Below are 24,256 nucleotides of genomic sequence, written 5' to 3' on the forward strand. Positions count from 1 at the left end.
GGAAGCCGGTTTCTAAGACCGGAAGCGAATGTCCGGCAAAGATGGCGGCGGCGGCGCTGGCGTTGAGGACGCGGGCAGCTGGTAACGGGACGCCGCCGTTGTTGCGGGATGAGGGGTGCCATCGGAGCGGTGGCCCTGCAGGGAGCCTGGGGGTGGAGGTCGCTCCTTGCGGAGGCCCCTGGGCGCGGAGTCGGGCGTGGGTGGGGGGGCCACGAGCTTTGAGGGGCGGCTGTCGCCGACCACGGGACACATCCCGGGCGCCTTGCGGTGGGTGGTTGATCCAGGAGCGCGTGTTCTACCTTTGCCCGGCGCGCGAGTACAGCTTCCCTGGCGTTTGGTGACTTGCGCACGCCGCTTCCACTGCCTGGTGTATTTGGATCCCTTCATCTATAAACATTGCACACTAGGGGCGCCTGGGTGACTAGGTGGGTCATGATCTCACAGTTTGTGAATTCGAGCCCCGCGTCGGGCTCTGTGCTGACAGCCCAGAGCCTGGAGCCTGCTTGGGGTTCTGTGTCTCCCACTCTCTCTACCCTCCCTGCAAATCCTCTGGCTCTCAAAAATAAATAAACATTTATATATATAAAATTGTACACTAGTGCTCAAGAAAACAAAACAAAACAAAACCCCACCAAAAACCCGCTCCGTCAACAGATTGGTCTCTCTTCCAGACAGGGTGGTTAGGTGTTAGGGGTCTCAGCAGAGAAGATGAAGACAGTCTCTATTTCCTGGACCGGTTCTTTCTAGTGGATAAGCCAATACACAGGCACATACACTAAATGGCTTTAAATGGTAACACGTGTTGTTAAAGAAAGCAAAAAGTGCGTGTGTGGTGTCTTTTTGCGGGGGGGCGGGTTGGTGATTAGGGAAGTCCTTTGAGGAGGTAACATCTAAGTTAAGGCCTAAAGGATGGCAGGAGGCCTAACCCTGTAAGGGAATGAGGGGCAAGAGCGTGACTTAAGCCGGTTTTACATTTTGAGAAGCAAGTAACTGCTCTTAGGTGAATTTAAAGAGGGTAAGAGTGGACCTGAGGAAACCGGACAGGAAGCCGAAATAGGAGCCTTGAGGAGAGATAACTTAAGCAAGATGCTAGTGTCCGTGAACTTGGAGGGAAAAGGGTGGTTTTTTAAAATCTGTTTTGGAGATAGAGCCCAGAGTTCGCTGGTGAGCTGGATATGTGAGATGAGCAAAGGGAAGCAATCTGGAAGGGTCTCCTTGATTCCTTCCTGAGCAACTGCACAGGTGATAGCATCATTTACTTGGAGGTGGAGGGTGGGGAGTAGGCTGAAAAGCAGAGATTTGGGAAAGAGAAAATGTAGGTAAAACAAAAGCCCCGTTCTTCAGCTTAATAAGAGGATGTATAAATGAATAGGTTTAAAGGGAGGTAGACCCTGGTGCTGGGTATTTAACATGTCTTTCTGAGTATTTAATTCTGGTCCTTTGGCCCAGCTCTGTGCTCATTAAAACTTCAGAAACCTGCTTTCAGGAAGTCTGAGCTCATAGGCTCCGGAGGCTCTCAGGACTTCTCTAAAGACTCTGGCAGAGCCCTGATGAACCATGGCTGTGTCTGGAGACCTGAGAGGAGGGGCTGCCAGCCCTGTGCTTGTCCTGTAGCAAAGGGCTTCCATCTTGGTTAGTATTAATTTTAGTTCACTTCCTTTTTAAAAGAATAAATGCTGTTGAGCATTTTGGAATGAGTCTGGAGGGGTCAGATTGTCAAGGACATCGTGTCCATCTTGGCTAGGACCTGTGCTGGATGGCCTTGCCCACGAGAATCCAGCCCTCTGAAATGGCCAAGCACCTGTGGGAGCCACCCTCAGAGAAGGTGCCCAGTTTTGTTTACAAGTAGCTACTGAGGTGGCTGGACGGCTTCGAAAGTGGTGGGCGAGGCCAAAGCAGGACCCTCTCTCGGGGTGTCCTGGTGCTGGGCTCTGTGATCTGGCCCCTCCATGGTGCCTGGAACCTTGAGGACATGCGGTGAGTGGGGCTGAGGCCAGCAGCCCTGTGGTGTCCCCTTGCTGGTGTACATTTCTTTGGTGTTTGTCTCTCCACAACAGGACTAAATGTGTCAGGACCCAGGGCACCTGGTGTTTTTTTTTTTCCACGAGTATTTCACTACCTACCACCTTCCCCGACCACAGACACACTTCGCATGAGTGCATACACCCTGGACAATGCAAGGAATGACTTGTCCCCTGCCATGAGAGATAGACCAAGGACTTGCAGACATCAACTTAGCTGATGGCCCATTGAGGCAGAGGGGGGGTGATTGGGAGCCTCTCTGAACAACTTTTCTGCTCTGTCTGCAGTTACCACCCTGCTGGGCCCCGCTCAGGTTGCATCTCTTGCCGTCCGATATGCATCGAAGAAGACAGGCGGAAGCTCCAAAAACCTGGGCGGAAAGTCACCAGGGAAACGCTTTGGCCTCAAGAAAATGGAGGGTGAGGGTGTGCCTTGGCTTCTATTTCCCCCCTGCCCCATCCCGTGCTGTCCCCGGCATTCCTTTGCAGAATAGGAAGGCCAGGCCACACACACTCCTGGTCCTCTGAACTTAGCTGGCCAGAGCACTTGGCACCAGATTACAGATGCAGAGAAGACCTGAGGCAGGGAGGGGGTCCTGAGGAAGAGCAGATAGCCGTGAACCTGGGCCACGTGACTGGAGAGGAGACTGGCGGAGGGAGACCCGGCGCTGCTTGTGTCCAACCATGTAGGAATTGGCCTTGTCCAGGGTCAGGCTTAGAGGTGGGCGGGAGGCATTCAGGCCAGGAAGGCGAGGGCCAGTGTGTCTTCCCAGCATTAGCTGTGCTGCCACAGCCCTGGGCCCAGAGGCAGTGCCTGTGGACTTCTCTCCTAGGTCACTACGTTCATGCCGGCAATATCCTTGCGACTCAGCGCCACTTCCGTTGGCACCCGGGCGCCCATGTGAGTTGTCCCCTGGCTTTTTCCCCTTTTTGCTCCCCCAGGACCACCCGCTGTGCTCCTAAGCTGGTTAGTAATAACAAAACAGTTGCCTTTATTGGGTATGTCTCAAATGCCACTCATCGTTTAGCCTCCTGGGCCTGCATTATCATTTCATCCTTAGCCCATCACTGTGACGCCATAGACGTCACGGCCATTTTCCAGGTAAGATGCCAGGGATGTAGAGAGCGACAGGGCCCCCGTGACAGAGCTGGGGTTCATGCCAGGGGTTCCTGACTCCCGGTCACCATGCTTTGCCTTGTGTGGCATCAGCCTGGTGCTCTTGGGTCTCTTCTAACCCCCACTTGTTAGAGGAGGAGACGCTTAGTGATCTGAAGATATTTTTTGAACCTGGGGAAATGAATTCCTGTGTATTCCTTTTTCCTTCTTTCTAATAATTGCTTTTTTGCATGATGTTGTTAATAGATGGCTGAAAGATGGTTTGAATTTAATAAAATACAGTGCATGTGCCAGAAATTGGATCTGTAGTAGGCAGGGATTTCGGTTTCAGCAAGCTGGGGTTACTTCCTGACATAGGAAAGTTCTTTGTTAGCGCAGATCTGTACTAGACTCTTCACATCACAAATGTTGGTTTGGTTCCCTTTGTAAACAGTCCCCTGCTACCGCCCCGTTTTTGGCAATTTTAAGAGGCACCAAAAGACTGATAGCAGTCTATGATTATGTCAGAAATGCTGATTTGTATGGGAGTCGATTGTATTTGCAGTAGTTTCGTCTTTTAGAACTTGAGACATTGGCTGTGTTAAGTCTTGGGACTTGCTGAAGTAATAACAACAACAATAATAATAAAAACTAACGTGTTTTGAGTTAAGCAGTGTTCATGATTAACTCCTTTAATCCTCCAGTTGACCCCCTACAGTAGTTAACATTATCCCCATTTTGCAGCTGAGAAAACCGAGACACAAGGAAGTAACTAACACAGCTTGCCTGGGTCACACGATAGTAGGTTGTAGTGCCGGGATTTGAACCAGGCGCTCTGGCTCCAGAGCTCATTCATTCCTTTAATCAGAGAAATATTGAGCGCTTTGTTGCCTGTCTCAAGTTCTAAAAAAAAAAATGCTAAAAGATATACAGTTTACGAACCATATATGCAACTCGTAGCGCAGTTTATTCTCTGCGCAGTGTTTCCCCCTGAAGAACAGTTAGAAATCACAGCTGCTCCACCAGGTGAGAATCAGCTGAGCTGACGAAGCAGTGACGCACAGCCAGTGCCCTTGGGCTGCCCTTTTGTCAGCGTGTGTGCTTCCGTAGACACGGCTTTGCGTAGACCTTAAACTCTGGAGATCACCGTTGGGATGAAAATCCGTCAAACTCATGTTTACTGTGACACCTCCAGTGTTTTTCTAATTTTTACATAAATCATGCTCCCAGGGGCAGTGCTGAAGGGCATTTTCCTGGGCCTGGTGTGGGGATTTGTCTGGTGTGGCGACCAGCCAGCTGCACAGACATGGGTCCAGACACCAGCCTTTCGGGGACCAAGCACCCATGTGGCTTGGCTGTTGGAGTTTTGTTTTCCCTCTTCTGTCACAGAGTCAGGAAGGAAGTAGAAGTTGAGGGAGTGCCAGGCAGTGGGAAAGGGAACCCAAAATAGAGCTTTGTGATCTCCTGTTGGGGCCCAGGGTCTGAATCCTCGGGAGAGCTTTGTTCTGCCTTCCTGGGGCGGGGCGCTTGGCCTGCAGTCCGGCTGACTGGGCCTTTGTGTTGCAGGTGGGGCTAGGGAGGAAGAAGTATCTGTATGCTCTGGAGGAGGGGACAGTCCGCTTCACTAAGGAGGTCTACGTGCCCAGTCCCAACAACGTGGAGGCTGTGGACCTGGTCACCAGGCTGCCCAAGGGGGCTGTGCTCTACAAGACTTTTGTGCATGTGGTTCCTGCCAAGCCTGAGGGCACCTTCAAACTGGTAGCTATGCTCTGAACTCCTGGTCCAGGCTGTTGGACAGAGACCGGAGCCCCGGTGACAGGACAGGGTGGCAGCAGCAGAAGTCGAGGATTGGGGACGACACGGCCTGCTGAGGAAGTCTGCTTGGAGGTGATTGTAGAAGACTCGGAAGTGACTGGCTGGGGAGCCTCTGGGAGTCCTGGCCTGGGGCTGGAAATAAAGTGTGCTGGAGTCACGAGCCTGTGCCTCGTGGGGATGAACCCAGAGGGAGCTGCTTACTCGGTGTTTGGTCCTTACTTGGTTCCGTCATGTGCACCATGGCGCACCCTCAAGGCAGAGAAGCGGCCTGTCAGAGGGAGGAAAAGAGAAGAGGGGAGAGTGTTTGAGAAGGGATTGCCTTAGCACCATCTCCCCGAGGGGAGGACGAGGAGAGCTTGTCCTTGAGGCTGCCACTGCCACTTCTCCCCCGGAACCCATCCTGGGTCCGGTCAGGGGCCGGGGGAGCCGTAAAGGAAGCGACATGGCCATGTCCCCTCCTGGAGCCCCTGACTCTGTGGGTCCAGTGTAGAAAGTCCCCATCTACTTTGGAATACCCAGGTTCTTTCAGTGATGAGGCAGACGGTGACAAGTGGACTGCTTTCCATCTTCTGGAGAGAGATGCGCCCACCTCACATCCTTTTCTGGTTCTTGATTTATCTCAAACCATAAACAGCCACAAAAAATCTGGCTTTAGGAATACTCAGTCTGGGCCTAGACTGGGCTGGGGCAGGCCTTTGTTGTCCATTTGACTCAAGACCTTAGATGCTTGGCTTCGAGTGGCAAGGCCGGGAAGAGTCTCAGCTAAGGCAGAGGGCTGTCCTGGCTGTTGGGGACAGGCAGTTTTGGCTGCAGCCCCAGCAGGGCTGGTAGAATCCAGGGGCTTCCTTCCAAGGACCCTCAGCCCTGCGGACAGGAGCCTCAGGGACCGGAGGCCTGGAAGCCTCCCAATCTGGGGAGCTCTACCTTTAACTTGTCTCCTTATTTTCTCAGGATGTGGCCTCAGATTCTCCACCTCCTGCACATCCTTGGCAGAAGTGACCTAGGGTTTGTTGGAAGTTCACTTTGGCTTCCTTCTTGTGAGGGCTCATGTACCAAGACCCAGCTCGGGGAGGTTGCTGGAGGTGTCCCTGTAGGCTCTGCGCTGTCCCTGCCAGTCCCCTGGAAAAGCAGAAGAGGGCAGGATGGAAGAGGGTATGCCCTCCGACAGTGGTGGTGTCCTGAGCAGGGCGGATGGCTGCTTCATGGGGTGGATGAGCAGAGCCACAGCTCGTTCGTGGTGCAGGCGGTGGCCTTAGGGCCTCCCCATAGCTTGGTGGCAGCTGAGGGATAGGAGAGTAAAGGCAGCAGCCAATCCCTGACACACCAGCCTCTCCACCTGCCCATACACACATGTCCTTTCTTTTGCTTCAGCTTTCTGTGTCTCCTCTTCCCTGGTGATGCTCTTTCCGGGAGCCAAGCTGAGTCCTGGAGCTGTCGGCTCCACGAAATCCCTTCTGCAGGAGCCTGTTCTGAACCCCTGGGCAGAACCCGCCCCCAGGCTGGGGTCTGGCAGCCTTCCCTCCACCCAAAGAGGTGAAGCGGGGCCTCCTTTCAAGGCCTGGGGCTCTCCATCAGTGGTCCTTTCCTTCTCCTGGGCTCTGGCTGGGCCTTCTGTATGAGAGCAATATAAACAAGGGCTCGGTTGTCCAAGGCACCCGAGGCCAGGAATGCCGAACATTCCCTCTTTGTAGGCCCAGCTCCTGAAGCACCGTGTAATCACCTGCTGAACTTGCTGCGGCTGCTCCTTCTTTTGGCAGCTCTCCTGGCTGGGCAGGCGAGCCGGCTGCCACAGGGTGGCTGTTAGCTGTGGCAGCCCCACAGAACTGCCCTGAGACCAAGAAAAGCTGAGGGGGCAGGCAGGCACTCACTCCCATCCCGACCTTCTTCCCCGGGGTAAGTCTAAGATTAGGGTGCACTCGGCCTCTTCTCCCAGAAGTCCCTGGGCATCATCCCATCCTTTCCCTAGCCACCCCAAGCCTCTGGCCTGCTTCAGGCCCCTAGTACACATCTCTCCGCTGAGTTCCGGGTGGCAGCCCCAAGGGGCCTCCCTCACCTGTGTCCCCTGGGAATCTCGGCAGCTTTCCACTGCCTGGACCTCGCTGGAACATCCCATGGTGTGGAAGCAGGGATGGGGGCGGTCCCAGGGAACATGAACGATGACTCAGTAAAGCTCAGGATTTGGGGTCAGCAAACGAGAGCAGGGCCCTACCCCTTCTGTCCCTATGGCTCTCCACTTTAGTTCTCTCCAGCGAGTCCGAGGCACAGAGCTCAATCCTCTGCATTTCTGAGATGCACTTGGTATAGAGATACCAGTCATCCCCGGCCCCTGGCTCATTCTCACATGGTCTGGCAGCCGGCTCTGATGAGCTTTGAGGGAGTCAGAGAAAGCTGCCTCCCCCTGTGCCCACCTCTCCATCCTCTCTGTGCCCAGAATTGGGGGGCTGCTGGGGAAGCAGGGCATCAGGAGGTTGCAGGTCAGAGGATTCCTTTTGCTCTCCGTACCTAGGCTCCCATATGGTGCCCTGTCCCTGGGGAGTGGCCTGACAGTACTGGAGCCACCTCCTCCCTTGCCCTCGGAGTCAGTGCTCTGGGCTTTCTCCTGGGAGTGAGGGGGACATGGGCCTCCAGTTGGGATGAGACCACTGACCTCACCAGCAGCCCCCAGCACTGGGTCCCCATTAACAAAAACCAGGCAGGACGCTGACAACATTAGTAACCTTTTCCACACTGCTGCCCTGGCCCCAAGGGAATCCAGGCTGTCCATGAAATAGATTGCAAAGGCCCCTTCCATACTGAACCATTGCCCTTCCCTGGCCAGAGTGCAGGTGCCTTTTTCTTGGGACTGGGGTGGGGGTGGGGCACCAAGAGAAGGGTTGGTGGGTTGGGGTAGCAGCAGGATAGCCGTGGTGAACCTCAGGGATGAAACTACCCTCCCAACCTCCCCCCAGAGGCACAGGTCAGGGGTCCAGCCTGGACCTGGCACGCACAGGCCCACCTCACCTCCCTGCAGTGGAATCCCACCCCAGAAGTTTGGTAGGGTTGACCTGGCTGGGCTCATATCCACTTGACAGGCAGGAGTGCAGGCAGCTCCCTTTTTGCTGCTGCATCAACCCCCTGTGGCAGAGATTTATGTGGGAGAGTGATGTAGCTTTATCCTGTCTGTCTCTTTCTTCAGCCCAGGGAAATGATGTGTATGAGGAGTCTAGAGAGGGACACACTTAGGAGGAGAAGGAACTTGTGGTAGGGCTAGACATCCTGAGGTGTCTGAGGGGTCAGGGGAGGACTCCAGAGCCCGAACTCTGACCCCGGTGCCCAGCCCCTTCTCCACTATGACAGACCGTGGCATCCCAGAACCTGCCAGGGAAGGGACCAGCCATACACAGCATCCTTCCCAAGTGGCTTGCCCTAGGTCACCCTATAGATGAAGAGGCTGGGCTTCTGGCCTATGGTGAGGGGTCAAGGGTACATCTGATCCAACCCTGGGACTCAGAAGAGCAGTGGTAGAGGGGTGCCAAGACAGGGCATCAGCCTTGAGCCATCTTGAAGACAGTCAGTAGGGCCACAGGACTGCTCTGTCCCCGGGCCACCCCCTAGCCCAGGAACTCTGGCCCAGAGGATCAACTGCATTGGAGCCAGGGTATCTGTGAGCAGGTCTGCCCCTGCTTGTCCTGTCAATATGGTGCCAGGACCTCACGTCCCACAGAGGGCGCTCCCCTCTGTGGGCCTGACAGCCACCAAGTCCCCTCTACAACCTTCAGAAGAGGTTTTGGCGGGAATGGGCTCAACTTCTACACCCCATGGCCAGCCAGGGAGCTCCAGCTTGCTCAGACCTCTGTACTTCTCCGTTCCAGATCACCTCGCAGGAACTCGGCCCCGCCGCTTCCCACTGGCCCAGGGAACTGGGCTCCGGATGCCAACTAGCTGTCCTCTGGTCTCAGCTCCTGCCTCTACGGTAACCGAGGTATCCATGGTTGCTCTGGAAACCGGGCATGGGCCACATATACAAAAGCCTCTCTGTGAGGGATCTCCCCCTCCTTCCAAAATAATTATTGCGGCAGCCTACGGGGTGTAGGGTGCCCCAACACACCTCCACCCTTGACCCCAGGGGCCCAGCCAGGAGAGGATTTCAAAGAAGCTTCAAAAAGCCCAGGACTCCAAGTTGAGCTCACCCTACAGAAAGATGGGGGTGGGGAACACGGCAGAGAAGCTGCACTTGCTCTTGCCTCAGTGGTTTGCATGGCAGAGGACAGGAGAGGAGGGCCTCTGCAGCCAAAGCTGCCTTCTGAACCCGCCAGGTCCTGCAGTGCTCCCGGTTCCAGAGGCCAAAACAGTGCGGAGCAGTGCAGGTGGAGCTGGCCTGCACGTGAGGGTCTCCTGGGGGAGGGCCGCCTGCTCAGGCCATGATCTCATGGTTCAGGAGTTTGAGCCCCGCATCAATCTCTGCTCTGAAGGCATGGAGCCTGCTTGGGATACTGTCTCCCCTTCTCTCTGCCACCCTTCTCTCAAAATAAATAAACTTAAAAGAAAAAAAAAGAACCTCCTGGGGGAGCTTTGAATCCACACTTTGACTGGACTCCCACCTCATACTAATTAACTCCAAACCATTAGGCCACTAGGCTAAAAGTGCAAACTCAGAACATCCACAGCGGGGGACAGTCCCGAGTGGCAGTAACAGAGGGCATGGTGTGATGGGCTGAGTGTGGCAGGGGCCAAAAGGCGCTCATGCCCTGCTGCGTTCAAAAAACAAGACTTTGGAAACTGCTGGGCTAGCCTCACGACAGCACAGCCACAGCCTGGGAGAAACCTGTCGCCTGGATGGCAAGACCTCACTCAGCCAGCTGAGTCTCTGTGTTCTGACCCATCCTACCTGTGCAGAACAGGCTGGACCCACGTAGTGCTTTTTCTTTCTATCGGCCTAAGAGTTGATGTAAAAAAAAAAAAAAAGAGAAAGAAGTTCTAGAGAAAAAAAAAATGTTCTAGAGAATCAGAGGGGAGTTTCAGATGTCCATGAAAATAGCAACCAGAAAACAGTAATCCTAGCCCCTAACCCAGACCCTTATTTCCTGGGAGATCCTACTGTGGGCTCCTACCTGGTTAGCTGTCCTAAAGAGGGCAGGGTATAGTGAGATGGTACGGGGGGCAGGAGGCAGGAGTCTGAAGCTTGCAGCCACTGCCTGATAGCTGTGGGCTCATCATGTCAGTTTCCTAATGTGCTCGATGCAAATAATAAAAGTCCCTGCCTCGTAGGTTGTTCCGCTGCCACAAGACACTGCCCACACAGCCCCAGTGCTGTTCCTGGTGGGCAGGGGCGCCCCCTCCTGGCAACTAGGAAACCCGGACGTGAGGCAAGCTAGGCAGCCCTTGCTGACCAGGCCAGCAGGTCGGAGAAACCCTCGCTCCTGCATGAAGTAAGGTGGGCGGGTCAGAGACAGAACCCTGCTGACAACGGCTGGATGGCTGGAGGGAGAAAGGGCTTGGGCAGAGGAGGGGGGCTGGACAGAGCTCTCCAGCTGGGCCCTCCCAGGTCTTAGGGCTGTGGCCATGGACCCCAGCCACTGTTGCTCTTGCCCCTACAGCTCCAACGGTAACTATTAGGCCGTGGCTGGGGCTGCCTCCATCCTCAAGGCTGTTCTACAATTCAGAGCTGGGCAGGAGGGTGCGGAGGGCTTGTGGGACTGGGCCCTCTTCATGATGCCAAAGGCAGAGATGCCAGCCTGTGCACAGAAGTGCTGGGTCAGGACCCATGAGAACTGAACCGGCATTTGTGCTGGCCTACTGGGTGGCAGTGGGCAAGTCTCCAGGCCTCTCTGGTCCTCTTTAGCCCTCAGAAAAAGGTAGCTGCTTCAGATGGGTTCTTGTATCCCTTCTGGCTCTTAGATTCTCAATCCGTTCCAACTCTAGCGACTGAGACCTCCAGCTTCTCAAGGCTGCCAAGGTATACCAGTGAAGACGTGTCCAAGACCCAACACTGATGGCTTCCTGACACCCAGGAGGAAAAACACAGAGGCTCGACTTAGAGAGATAGAGATATATTTCTTCTGTTGCATATTTCAGACTTCACACTGAGCTTCAGGCACAAGGCTGCTCTAGGTTCTCTGGAGAGCCCCGACAGAGCCTTCTTCCCATACTGCTTGTGAGCGCTCGCCCTCCCAAGCGGGAGCCCAGGCCCTGCCTGCAGTTCTGGGTACCTGGGAGACTCTGCATTGGTCTCAGCAGGCCCTGGGGCCCTGCGTTGCCCATCAAGGGGTGGGACATGCTGGAGACCCCTAGAACCAGCTCCACCCCTTCTTCCAGGGTCCCCTGGCTATACGAGGAGAGGCTGTCTCGCTAGACAGCAGAGCTGCAGCGCTCCCCCAAATCACCTGTTCTCCGGGCCTCAGAGCCTAGCATAGCGCTTGCACCCCTGGAGAGCCGCAGCCGTGAGCACCCGGCTGGGAGACGAGGCCCTGGAGAGTGAGGCAGGCCCGGCCTCCTCCAGAGCCACAACAGATGGGCTCATCGGGCCCCTGCTCCCTGGAGCCAGGGCCTATTTCCTGGGGCTGCCCAGAGCCCTATTGCACAAGTTCGTTTCCAGTTCCTCCCCCTACCACCCATTAAAAAAGAACAAAAACAAAAAATAACCACACAAAAAAACCCCCGAGAAACCTAGAAGGGAAAGTGAGGAAGAGCAGGGCATGGAAGCCAGAGCCCTTCTCCCCACGTTCCTGCCAACCTCTGGTCCCCAGCCACACCCTTAGCAGGAAGTACGATGCCCACCTCCCCTGCCGTCGGCGTGGGTTTGTGATGGCTGGTGTGGGTGTTCTGCCTGGGCCTCTGGTTCTCGCCTGTGGGGAGGAGACATCCCTCCCACTGTCTGTAAGGTGCAATATCCCCCCCGGGGTCATCCGGAGGTGCTGCTGGGGCCCTGCTACCTGAGTCGCCCGTCTGCTTTGACGGGCCCCAGCTCTGATTTGGGGTCGGGGAAAACAGAGCTCCAGCTGGTCAGTCTGCAGAGCTCCAGGGAGGGGCAGGTGGAAGGGCCCATGGCACACAGTCCGGCCACCGACCAGAAGTCACTCAGCTCCCCATCTGTCCAGGCCTCGAGCGCTGGGCCCGTGAGCTCCGCGTGCCGGCGGGCAGCCTCCTCCGCGGGCTCTGGCTGAGGCAGGCTCAGGATGCCACTGAGGCCCTGGAAACTCTGCTCCGTGTACTCGTTGTGAGGTGGCCCGGCGTGCAGCCAGCTGGCATCATCTGGGGGACGGGGCACAGAACAGGCGGTAAGCACACCCTGCCCCACTGAGTCCACAAAGGCCAGACTCTGGGATTCGTGTCTGGGCACCCCAGCTTCTGTCCCAACTCTACCACTGAGTCACATGTTGCTGAGTGCCCCATGACCTCGGGCTAATCCACAGAACTTTTTGTGCCTGTTAAACTGTTAGTTTTATAAAATCATGACCGTCATCTCTGGATCCCCCAACTCGAGGATTAAGTAGAACAGTGGGTTCAAGGCACGGGTGGAAGATAAGGTAACACTCCTCTAGTGTTTTGGTCTGTGTCCCCCGTGCCTCTTCTCAACCATCTCCAGTGGTTCCCAGAGCCATGAGCAGCCCTGCACTCAGGCCCTCAGCTCTGGGGCCCAGCTTGCTTGGGCAGCCTTCCTTCCCACCACTCCTTACACCCTACTCCCCAGCTCTCTATTCCCCTCAATCACCAGACACCAGCTCAGGTCAGCCTTCTCTGCCTATGGAATTCCATCTCATCAAGGCTCAGCTCCAACAGCAGCCTCCATCTGTCCCCATCTCCTGCATCAAGCTGGGAGTCCCAGGAGAGCAGGGGTGCAGCCTGTCTGCTCTGGATCTGCCACAGCAGTCCCCCAGACCCCACCCATCTGTAGGTTACCCCTGCCCTGACCCACTTTCTCTGTGATAAGATGTAGCCGGAGGAAGGAAACAACTACCTCCCCACTGGGCACCCACTGACCTACTGGATATAGGCCTCTTTTACCCACATGCTCATCCCTAACACCTCCCAGGGGGTGTATTAGGCCCCTCTCCAGGGAATCCGAAGCCTGTGCCTGTGTTCAGAGCCTCTCCCTTAGCTTCAGCCAAGTGTGGGCTGGGCCCCGTGACCCAGTCCACCCAGCCACACAATGGACTGATGGCCCATCAGATCTACTGTCCCAAGAATGAGGAGCCTGGGGACCAAGAGGCCCTGGTAAGTTTCTGCTGCACTGAGAGCCCATGTATCATGTGGCCTGACACTGACACACAGACGGGACAGAATGAGGGACAAGGTGGCCCCACAGAGACCGAGAAAGGAGCTCTGATTCCAAGTGAAACTGAGACATTTCCTGGGTTCTGGGGGACAGCCTTGCGATCTTCCAACAATTTTCCCTTTTTACCTGAGTTAGTTCGAGGGAACTTGTGTGCACACACCCAGGAGGTCTATAATAATTGCATCACTTTTACTTTACACATAGTAAGACGGGCTCAGAAGGTCAAATAACTTGGCAAGGGTAAAGGTCCATGTAAAGCATCAGAGCTACACGTAAAAGCCAAGTCTGCCAGACTCCAGAGCTTGCCTCTCTACCCTATCACAGTGCGGGGACACTAAGGGCCAGACCATCACGGCCCCAACCCTGCCCCTTCCCCTACTCAAGGGTCAATTCTGATGGTCAGCTCACCGGGGTCCCCTGCCAGGCAAATCCTATTCTATCAGGTTTCTGAACCAGATTCTTACCTTTCCTGAGAGGTAGTTTGCGGTTGAAGGTCAAGGGCAGCACGAGGAAGTGAGTCTCGCCCAGGGGTTCCCAGAATTGAAGCAGTCGAACAGTCCAGGCCCCTGGCCGCAGGGGCCGGCTCAGTGGGGGCTTGTACTGTGTGACCTCGGTGTCCGCGTCCACTGCGATGTCATAAGATGTGGCCACCACATAGGTGGGGTCGATCCACACCACGGTGGCTGTGAGGTTGGGGCCCCGGGCCCAGCGCTGCATGGCCACTGGCTCATCCAGTGGCCCCAGCAACCCCCCAAAGTTCCGGAAAAGGCGCTCCTTGGGGTCCCACTCGGTGCCAACCTGTAGGGAGGGAGGCAGCTGGGCAGGAGCCTGGAGAACCAGTCCTCTCTACTCTGATGCTGCCTCTAACTCTCTGTGTGACCTCAGGCCAGTCACTGTATCTTCCTGGGCCTCAGTTTCCCCATTTGCAAAATGAAGGGCTTGGACGAGGATTTCCTTAATATCTTTCTCAGCCCTGTGCTTTATTCTAGACTCCTGTCCTGGCTTACTCTGCAATGGCAGGGGCATAAGACAGAGATGAAGTTTAAGGCTCTACCCAGAGACCATCCCCACATGAAGCCAAGGCCCCCAAGAGCCAGAGGACACTCAAAAACCTAATGGAATATCAAAGTCCCTCTAGAAGAAAATTGCTGTAGTTTTTGAAGACTGGACTTGTGTTGTAGGGCAACGACAGTCCCCTCCCTGCTCACTGCCTGTCCTCTGTGCACCCCAAGTGGGAGGTACGCATGCAGGAGAGACACAGGCATGCGCACAGGGCATCACCAAGGTCCCGTCATGGGGAAAGAAGAGCCCATGAACTCGGTCCTGAGAGGCCCAATCCAGTCCTCATCCTCTCTTGATGTCTGTCCCTCTCTGCCCACTACCCCTGGGTCTTGCTGGGGGTCAGGAGAAAGCAAGGGGAGGACCTGTCCCACCTCCAAACTCTGGAGCCGGCTGGCCTGGTCACTGCGCCCCAACAGCTTCAGCGACCCCTGGGGCATCAGCCACATCTCAAGCGTCTCTGCCGGCCCCTGGGCTGAGGGCTGCACCGCCTGCGTCACCAGGTAGCCCTGGAAATGGTCGTCATAGAAATACAGGTGCACACTGGACGGCAAGCCCCTGGGCTCAAACCTAAGAAGGTTCCAGCAGGGAGAAAGGGAGATGCCATCAGCACACCCAATTGGCCTGGTGTCCTGGGGAGGGGGGCTCTGGGGAGTCCCATCCCCAGGAGCTTCCTTTGCCCCAAATCACGTGCCCACAGCACCTACATGCCTGGCTCTTGCCATCCTTGTTTTGTCTGCCTTCTTCCCTGACTCAGACTGGGGGCTTCCTGGGGCAGGGGCTGTCTCTTTCTGACTGACCTCCCCACAGGGCACCCTGAGGACCAGAGATGTGCCCAAAGCAGGCCTCACCTGCAGAGCGGGGCAGCCAGGGGGGGTGCCACGGTGGCAGCGTGGCGGACGCTGAGGCGGGCAAAGGCGGTGTAAGCAGTCAGCATGACATCGCTGAGCCCGCTGGGGCCATCGGCCGCATCGTAGGTGTTCTCCCAGTAGGCCTTGAGGGCCGGTGTGCCCGGCGGGTAGCTGCCATACAGGTGGGAGTCCAGGATTTCCAGGACCTCCTGGTTCACAGTCGACTCAAACTTCCGGGCGAAGAAGGTGGGTCTGGAGACTTGCTGGAGCAGGAGACATAAGGAGGATGAAGGGGTCTGGAGGTCCCAGGTGGCGTGGCTGGGACAGGAGGGCCCTCCCCAGCCTCCTGGGGCCCTTCCGGCAGCCCCAGAGGATCTGGTGGGTTCACCCCGCATCCTTTCTGACCCTGGGAAGCACGAGGCATGGAGGGGGGAGGGGCCCCGGGGAAGCACCTGCAGCCGGAGGAAGTCCTGCGGCTTGAAGTCGTTGGGGGAACAGCCGCACCAGTCCACGATGTGCTTATACTGGCATTTGCAGCCCAGCCTGCGGTTCCAGTTGGTGACCCGCAGGTTGTTGTCCACGAGGCTCTCACAGGCCGGGCTGTTCTCCAGCACCGTGTGGAAGAAGGACTGCAGGAGGAGGGGTGCAGGGCAGGGCGGAGGGTGAGCCGCAGGCACCCAGTTGCGCGGCCTCCCTGGCCTCGCTGGGGACCCGGGCCACCCACCTCCGCAGGGAGCAGCGTGTAGGTGTAGAACTGGCGCAGCTGGGCCACCAGCGGGTCGTCTGTGTACACCACGTACTCCACAAAGCTGCGTGTCAGCACGAACCAGTCGGAGCCGCCGTCCACCACGATGCCCGCGGGGATCTGCCGCTCACCCAGGCGCCACATGTGCGAGTCGCACTCATGGAAGAGCCGGTCCAGGCCCTGTTTCTTGATGAACCTGCGGGCGATGGGCAGGCCACAGTGAGGGTCATGGGGTCGGAGGATGGGGGTGGGAGGACAGGCTCGTGGGAGCACCTTGGGACCAGCATGCCTCAGTCTGTGGCTCATCTGGAGGCTTTGCAAGCTGGCTGTGTGTGGGAGGGGCTATGAGGAGACCCCTGGCCAGGGCTACCCCCGCCCCCAGCCCCTCACCTGGAGTTGTCCCGGCCATGTGACTTGAGGAAGTTCTTGTCCCGGTTTTTAGACAGGAAAGCCACCAGCTCCTCGTTCGTCCTGCAGTAGGGAAGCGGTGTGGGTGGTGTGGGTAGGGGAACTGGCTCAGGCCTGGGACACAGCCCTCTCAGCACCCTCTGCCTTCACTCTGGGCCCCTCTCTGCCCCCCGGAGAGCTGCCCTAGCCACGCCCTGCCCCCAGATGATGCTCCGGAGTGGGGACACCCCCAGCCTTCCTCTGCCCCTTGCCCTCTCACCTGGCACCCCAAGTCCAGGCCTCTGCCTGCTCCCTGGTCCCTTGTCACTCTTGAGCCTGACATGGCTCCCTCCCCAAAAACATGGCTGTGGCCCAGGGACCAGAATGAGGCTTGGGGGGAAGGGAAGGAGTCTATCAGGCCCCCTCCCACCCCAAGTACCCCAACGGGTCACCCTCTGCCCAGGGGGACCCAGGGCACTGCCCCCCACCTGGTTGGGTAGTCAGTAGCACTGAGGTTGATGAAGAAGTCCCAGGCCCAGCCGGGCGTCTCCAGCAGGTCCTGCATGCTCCGCAGATACATTCTCAGCAGGCTGGCCCCCCCCCAAATGGTGACCATGCGCCAGGGCGTCACCCGCACGTTATCGTACTTCCGGGCCAGCTCCACCACCTCGCGGTGCAGGTAGTTGGAACGCTGGGAGGGGGGGGTAGGTGGGCGATACTCAGTAGCCATAGGGGACCCCCGGTATCACGACCTCCCCACCCGACCCCATCCCTGGGACAAGTGACACGGAATGGAGAGCATGCAGGGCAGGACGCCAGCTCCTAACTGGCTATGTTGCCTTGCGCTGGCGCCTCCCCATCCCCAGGCCTGCTGCTCTATCTCTGGGCCACCTGAGCAGATCAAAGACCCTGTCTGTCTGTGACCTCCTGGGTCTTGGTGCAGCTCGCTCAGATGCCTATGTTGTCTCCCCAACAGTACCTTGTCTACGTGGATATAAAAGAAATGCCGCTCATGGTAGACAGCCTTGAGGAGACGCTTCAGCTGGCGGATCGCGCGGCCATGAACTACCAACATGTAGGCGATTCGTACTGGGGGGCCGTCCGCGGGCTGCTGGGCCCGGACTTCATCCCACTGGACACCGGGGCTCATCTTCCCTGAGAGGAGAGAACAGGGGCATCAGTGAGGCGCCTCCCCAGGCCACGGGGTGCAGGTGAGATGGGAAGAGCCTGCCTGATGCTCCCAGGTCCCAGCCCTGCCTCAGCCACTGGGCACACTTATCACTTGCTTAGCCAGGGAGGCGAGTCCCCATGAGCTTTCTGCCTCTGAGAAATGAGGGCAAAGGACATGCTATGCCACCCCCACCCCAGCCCCGGACTACCACCTCCCCGTCCATGCCCATCTCTTACTCTTACCAGCCAGCTGGCAGTGCCGGGGCACAGCCTTGGGCATGAGGCTCCCGGCCTGGTGCAGGCACACCACATTGGCAATCTCTTGCTGGCACTGCTTGGAACTGGCCCGGGCCAGGGCCGACAGTGCGTCCTTGCCCACGATTTCACACTTGGGGGTGAAGCCATTGTCCGTGGGCTGGGGGGCGCCCTCCACGCTCCCCGTGTCTCCATGCGGTGGGAAGCCAGCAGCCCCACCCAGGGCCTCCCCAGCCGCTGCCCCACTGAGGTTCTGGCGGCCAGGGGCCTCCGGGGGTGGGGCTGGCGGGACCCGGCGGTTGGCTCTGTGCCGGCTGGTCACAGCCCGCACCACCTTGGCCACAGGCACACCGGGGCTCTCAGCGCGACCCCGCCAGCGCCCATGTCTTCTGCCCGCGCTGCCCCGCCGCCCAGCTGAACTGTCTGTGTCCTTGGAGCCCTCGCTGGGGTCCAGCAGTCGTGGCTTCCTCTGCCTTCCTTTCTGTAAGAGACAGGCAAACACAGGTCACTGGGACGCTCACTCACCTCCTGCTCCCTTAGCTCCCCACTAGCCTCTGCCACTCTCTGCCCAGAGAGTGCTCCTCACGGCCTGAGCAGCCGGCCGAGGAAGCGCCATCCTACCTCCATGGCACCACTGCACCCATGTCCCCACATGTCCAGACCACAGGGCACCACGCCCCCCTTGTGCTTGGGATTCAAATACCACCCTCTCTTCCAGCAAATACGATGTCCACAGATGTCACAAAAGAAGGGTATGTGGAGGACACCAGGGTCCCAACCGGGCAGAAAGAGACAGGAAGGAAGCATTCTGCCAACTACAGCATCTCCATGTGGGAGTAACACCATATCGGCTGGGTTCTGGGAGACAGGGACCAAGATGCAGTTGGAGTGTGTGACTTTCCCCATGGAGGATGCAGGAGTGGGGGTGCGGCAGGCAAAGCTGTCAGACCCTCGAGCGGGCCTGACGCCGGGATCAGGAGGGGCAGAAGGAAGGGCATCAGACAATGGTGCAGCTCGGAGAGAGCTGTGCCTCGCTGATGGGAATGGCACAGACCGCTGCCACATGCCGTCACTGGCTGGAGGGCCGAGGTAGAGCTGCTCTTCTCCGTGGGCTGTCTCTGGGAGGGAAGTCTGCCCTGGCCGCCTCACCCTGCTCCCTGGCTCCCCCTCTTTCCAGCCCCCTGCATCCCCTCCTCCACCCCCCTCCCTGGGCCCAGCCCCACCCATCCTTCGAGATCCAGCTCCAAGCCCCCTCATGCGAACACCCCAATTGGCCCAGAGGGGGGCTCCCAAGTGAGAGACTGTCACACCAGCCCCATCTCCCAGCATCTGGTGGGGGATGACATCTGGCTGCTGTCGGTGGCTGAGACCTGGGAAGGGCAGGAGGGACGGTGTGACTGCCCCCCTCCTCTGAGCAGGTCCCTCAGCTGTAAAGCCCGGGGGGGGGGGAGGGGGGAGGGGGGAGCATAAATGAAATAGAGCAGGAGATGGTGTGCCGCAAGGAGCCGTCTCCACCAGCCATCCGCTGCTCCCTCGTGACCCCTCCTAGGGTTTCCACGGCCTCCGAGGCTGCCCCTTAGTCTTCTGGGCGGACCCTTCCTTATCTCCCAAGGCCTTCCCTTCCACTAGCTTCCCATGTGACCTCTGAACTTCAACCTCTGAACTCCAACCACTCCCAAGTTTGTCTCTCTAGCCCGGACTGCTCCCCTGAGCCTTCTGGTGTTTAACTGCCCTCCTGTCCCCTCAGTATCTCCCTTGGGGGCTTGACAGGCCTCTGGAACCCCCAAGTCCGAATGGGAGCTCCTCATCTTCCTCCCCGATCTGCCCCTAAGTCCTAGTCAGTCTCCGTGTCTGTTAACAGTGACCCGTTCAAGTCACTCAGGCCAAAACCTCTGGAGAGTCAAAAACTAGTTTCCCTTACACACCGCATCAATCGTCACCAGTAAGCCCTGCTGGGGCCACCTTCACGACATGTCCAGAGTCTGACCACTTCTCACCGCCTCCCTCACGGTGATGCCTGCCTGGTGTCCCAGGTCCCCCTGCTCCTACTCCGGTTTCCCAGTGGTCTGTCCCCATCACAAGAGCCAGTGTTCATATTAAAACAAGCCCCATCTCACATGCACCCCAATGTTCACAGCCGCACATTCAACAATAGCCAAATCATGGAAAGAGCCTAAATGTCCATCAACTGACGAATGGATCAAGATGTGGTTTATCTATACAATGGAATACCACATGGCAATGAGAAAGAATGCAATCTGGCCATTCGTGGCAATGTGGATGGAACTTGAGGGTGTTACACTAAGTGAAAAAAGTCAGGCAGAGAAGGACAGATACCATATGTTTTCACTCATAAGTGTAACAGGAGAAACTTAGCAAAAGACTATGGGGGAGGGGAAGGGAAAAACAGGGAGAGGGAAGGGAGGCAAACCGTGAGAGACTCTTGAATATGGAGAACAAACTGAGGACTGATGGGGGGTGGGGAGAGGGGAGGGGGGTGATGGACATGGAGGAGGGCACTTGTGGGAATGAGCACTGGGTGTTACATGGAAATCAACTTGACAACAAACTATAAAAGAAAAAAAAGTAAAATAAAAAAATAAAACAAGCCCCATCTCACCACCCGTCTACTCCAAACCACCCTTGGCCTCCCCACCGAGGGTAAAACCTCAAAGCCCCTCCAAGGGCCCACAGAGGCTACGTGAGCTGTGGTCTGGCTGTCCTTCCCGCCACCCTCCCCCTCTGACCTCATCGCCTACTAATCTGTCCGCACGCCCAGTCTCCTCCAGCCACAGTGGCCTTCTCACTGGCCCTCTACCCCACTTGCCACGCACTCTCCCCTGTGCCTGGAACACCATCCCACAGATGTCCCCATAGCTCATGCCTTGTTCCCTTCAATTCTTTGCTCAGATGATGTCTCCTCAGCAAAGGCCACCCTGACGGCTGTATTTAAACTCTAGCTCTCCCTCCTTCTCCACTTTGCTGTTCCCAGAGCACTTCCTTCTCTCATAGTCTAATGTATCTGTATTGTGTTATTCTGTGTCTCTCCACTCACAAGAATGTAACATCAGGCTTTAGTTGTTTCCTCAACGAGTGCGTTCAGAGAGCCCAGAAAAACATCTGGTGAAGGCAGACACTCCAAAATATTTGTTGAATGGATGTACGGATGACTATAAAGTTCTTGATACAGGATCAGCATTCACTAGCTACTGACATCCTTATTATTATTACTCTTACTATCGTGGGAGGAGGATTAGGAAATAGTTAAATGGGAAGTCAGGAGAGGTGCAGGGGCACTCAGACATCTTGGACTCTGCAGGGTGGAGTGAGTTTTCCCGGCCCCTCCCCTCCCTAGGCCCTTTCTACCCGCCCCCCGTCAAAGCAAGATGGGCACCATGCATGGGAGGGTCTAAGCCCCACTCCTCCACCTTACGCCCACTCTCCATGCATGGCACCCAGCCAGCTCTCTGATATCTAGAAAGGTGCCCCATGAGAGCTTGGGGCATCTGTCTCCCATCTGCAGAGATACTGCAAGATCGACGGCCAGGTGGGGAGGGCACCCCGGGCTGGGCAGCCCCCAGGAGGTGAAAGCAGCTGCACAGGGCTGAGTGTATGCCAACCCGGTGACGTGTGACCTGGCTGCCTGTGGTCAGAACTCAGGTGGACAGAGCTGGCAGAGCAGTGGTGGGCTCTTGGGGTGGAAGCCAGCACCCGAGAGTCAGGAAGCTGGTCAAGAGGGCAGGGCACGGGGCACATGGCCAGGCTGGTTGCGGTGGGAGACGGGATGTGGGAGGAGATGGGCAGGCTGGGAGCCCATCTGCACTGCAGCAGGGAGCCGGCTGACCCTGAGAAGGTCAATCCCAGGGGAAGTGGGGGACCCCTGGAGACGGCAGTGAGGACTGGGGAGGGGCCCCTGCCAGGCACCCAGCCCCCACCTCTGCCCCTTACCACCAACATTCATATGGGCATCAGCAGGGTCCCAAAGGGACATGCCTCAGTAGCCCTGAGGTCAGGGTCCCCTCTGATTACTGAGGGGAGGAACTTGCCCTCTGACCTCTGGCCTTCAAGGTGCCCCCTCCCCACTGAGGAGGCATTCAAAGCCCTCTGCCATTTCCTCACTCCAAAGTCCTGCTTGGAATCCTTCTCTGAGCCCCGAAGACAGAGAACACTGAATCGCTTACCCCACAGCCTACCACCTTCAGACTTCTCAGGCTGTGTTTAAAGTAAGTGGTGAGACCATGTTTGCGAAAGCTTAAAAGCCATAAAGTGGCTCTTTGGCCGTTAATGGTCAGCATTGGTCTCCGCTCTAGCCCCCCCACAGATGGGCAGAGTGTGCATCTGAAAGGCACAGCAGACCCCACCGCTGCTGAAACCCCTCCGATCCCTTCCCACTTCACTTACAACAAAACCCGAGCCCTCCCTAGGGTCTCTAGGATGTGCCCCAGACCAACTCTTGGACCTTCTTCCAGGGAACACACCACACCCTTCTTCCTATTCCTCGAAGACACCCAGCTAAGCCCATTCTCCCCAGGGCCTCTGCCCGCATTCTGTCCCCCTCGGCCCCAGGATGACTGCTTCTTTAGCTCACATGCCACTTCCTGCCAAAGCTTTCCTCCACCAAACTCCACCAACTCCCTTGCTACTGAGTTTCCTTTCTGCTGTCAGGCTCTCTCCCTGCACGCTGTCTGCCCTTCAGGGCCCCGGCCTTGTCTACTTGGCTTATTTCTGGATCCCCGGTATTAGCATTGCTACCTGCTGCTGCTAAGGAGGAGTTAACAAGTGTTTGTTGACTGACTGACTGGCTGAACGAATAGTCCTAGTAAGAGTAAGAGTTATTTACTGACAGTTCACCATGTGTCAGGAACTCCTGCAAATCCTTCCCAGGTATCATTTTCATTTTTAGTCTTTAAGATCACCCAATGAGAGAGAGAGCACTGACGAGGGCACAGAAAGAGGTTAGGTGATTGGCCCGGGGTCTCACTGCCACTTAGCAGCAGGGCTGGGAAAGGACACAGGATGCAGAGGTGGGGCGGTCCGACTTCAGCACCCACCTTCTTAAGCCCTATGCCATGCTGCCTGGAAGCCCGGGCTCCAGTGAGGTGGCCGCTGAGGGGGTCCAAGCACCAATGGCTGCCTGGTCGGCACAATATTTAGGTCATCAAACTTCGTTCCCTTTCCAGTCCAGCCCTGTCAGATTCTGCCAGGAGAAGGAGGTGGGGTGGTGGGATCCCCAGTTCTCCACCTAGCCTATGGGCAGGGCAGCAAGCAGGGATCTGAGGCCTGGACAATCTCTTAGCCCATCCATTGGGAGACTCACAGAGCCATGCAGCCCAGGCCGTTTTGTTTCTGAGAAGCCTCTGCTGCCGTGTCATGACTGTCCCCACAGTGGTCACTGGTACCCCAGGATCACAGGGCTCCCTAACTGCCTCAGGAGGCTGAGAACATCTCATCTGACCAGTCTTCTCACACTGACCCCCAAACACTCTTCGTCTTCCTCCTACTTACTGGCCCACACAGAACCAGCTCACTCCCTTTGGATGTCACAGAGCCAGCCTCCCCACCCCATCCCCCTCTGCTCCTCTCGGAGTTGTGGTCTCACATGACTCTGTTCCAGCAACCTGACCATCCCAGCCTCTTGGTTCCTCCCAAAAGGGCAAGGAGAGCCTTTCTCCCAGTTTCTATACCAGGTCTTCCCAACTGCCCAGATGCAGGAAGGGGAAGTGGATATGGAGCCTCTCTTGGCCTTCTCACTGCCAGGTGGGGAGGCCCAAGAGGAGAGCAAGCAGAGTGTCTGACTCAGAGCTCTAGAGGCATCAGAACCGGGGCTGGTAGGGGCAGAGAAGCCTTGTCCTGGACCTTCTAAAATGGTCCCAGACCCCACTGGATCCTTCCTGACCACGCTGGGAGGGGATGTGTCTGGGCCTCCAACTGAAACCAGCCATGAATGAGTGACACTCTCAAGGCAGGGACCTGGGTACTGAGCTGGACAGCTTTGTCCCTGCTCTCTGGCCTGAGGCTCTGCTAAACCAGCTGATGCTGTCCCCATTCCCAAAGAGCTAATGTCCTGAGGCCCCTCACCAGCTCACTTCTCCCAGTCATCTCCTCCCGAAGACCCACGACTTTGCTTCAGACCCCAGGCTAAGAAAACCACACCTGGGGGACGCATTCCAGCTCCCTCTCTTGGGGTCACTCCCTGTTCCCTCAGTTGCTGTACTGAGTTCCAGCCCAGGGCTCCACTTACCCATTGGTGGCAGCCCGTCAGATGCAGCTGGGCGCGGACGCCTGGGGTCCCCCGGCCCCGCTCCTCCGCCCACGACACGCACACCCCTGCCCCCTCCCAACTTCAGAAAGTTTGGCCTGGGGCTCCCCACCTCCGAGCAGGCTCGGGCCCGGCCCCGCCTCCCGATCCCGCTCCCCGCGCCTGACCTTCATAGCTCCCCGGGACCGGGACCACCTCACCGATACCCGCTCCTCTTACCCGGGTCCCGTGCCCGCCCGAGGCCCGGGCCTCCGGGTCACGCACCGCCCCCACGCGCAGTCGCTGGGGCCCTCCTGGGAAAGGGGCACCGGGGGTCCGATGTCCTGCTCCCCGCGGCCGCCCGC

General features: G+C 57.3%; 2 protein-coding genes across 3 annotated transcripts; one reads left to right on the forward strand and one right to left on the reverse strand.

Annotated features, from left to right (window-relative positions):
• The first annotated feature begins 5 nt into the window (after positions 1-5).
• On the forward strand, positions 6-9,397 carry MRPL27 (mitochondrial ribosomal protein L27). Of its 2 annotated transcripts, XM_029926942.1 has the most exons (5): positions 6-81; positions 2,310-2,441; positions 2,855-2,922; positions 8,784-8,884; positions 9,228-9,397. In XM_029926942.1, exons 1-5 carry the CDS (start codon positions 42-44, stop codon positions 9,334-9,336), a joined length of 450 nt encoding a protein of 149 aa, XP_029782802.1. In that variant the 5' UTR covers positions 6-41; the 3' UTR covers positions 9,337-9,397. The 2 variants fall into 2 exon arrangements, with proteins under 2 accessions (XP_029782802.1, XP_029782803.1); XM_029926943.1 differs by lacking the exons at positions 8,784-8,884; positions 9,228-9,397 and adding an exon at positions 4,684-5,124.
• A 1,548-nt stretch (positions 9,398-10,945) lies between these two features.
• XYLT2 (xylosyltransferase 2) lies at positions 10,946-18,152 on the reverse strand (the record flags this gene model as incomplete). Its single annotated transcript, XM_029927009.1, has 10 exons — positions 10,946-12,162; positions 13,651-13,984; positions 14,620-14,815; positions 15,097-15,359; positions 15,549-15,725; positions 15,821-16,037; positions 16,232-16,312; positions 16,717-16,919; positions 17,208-17,383; positions 17,642-18,152. Coding segments are annotated over 10 exons (2,481 nt in total), but the record flags the coding sequence as incomplete, so codon positions are not given.
• Positions 18,153-24,256: the final 6,104 nt, after the last annotated feature.

This window comes from Suricata suricatta, chromosome 17 (assembly GCF_006229205.1).
Source record: "Suricata suricatta isolate VVHF042 chromosome 17, meerkat_22Aug2017_6uvM2_HiC, whole genome shotgun sequence".
Classification (NCBI taxonomy): domain Eukaryota; kingdom Metazoa; phylum Chordata; class Mammalia; order Carnivora; family Herpestidae; genus Suricata; species Suricata suricatta.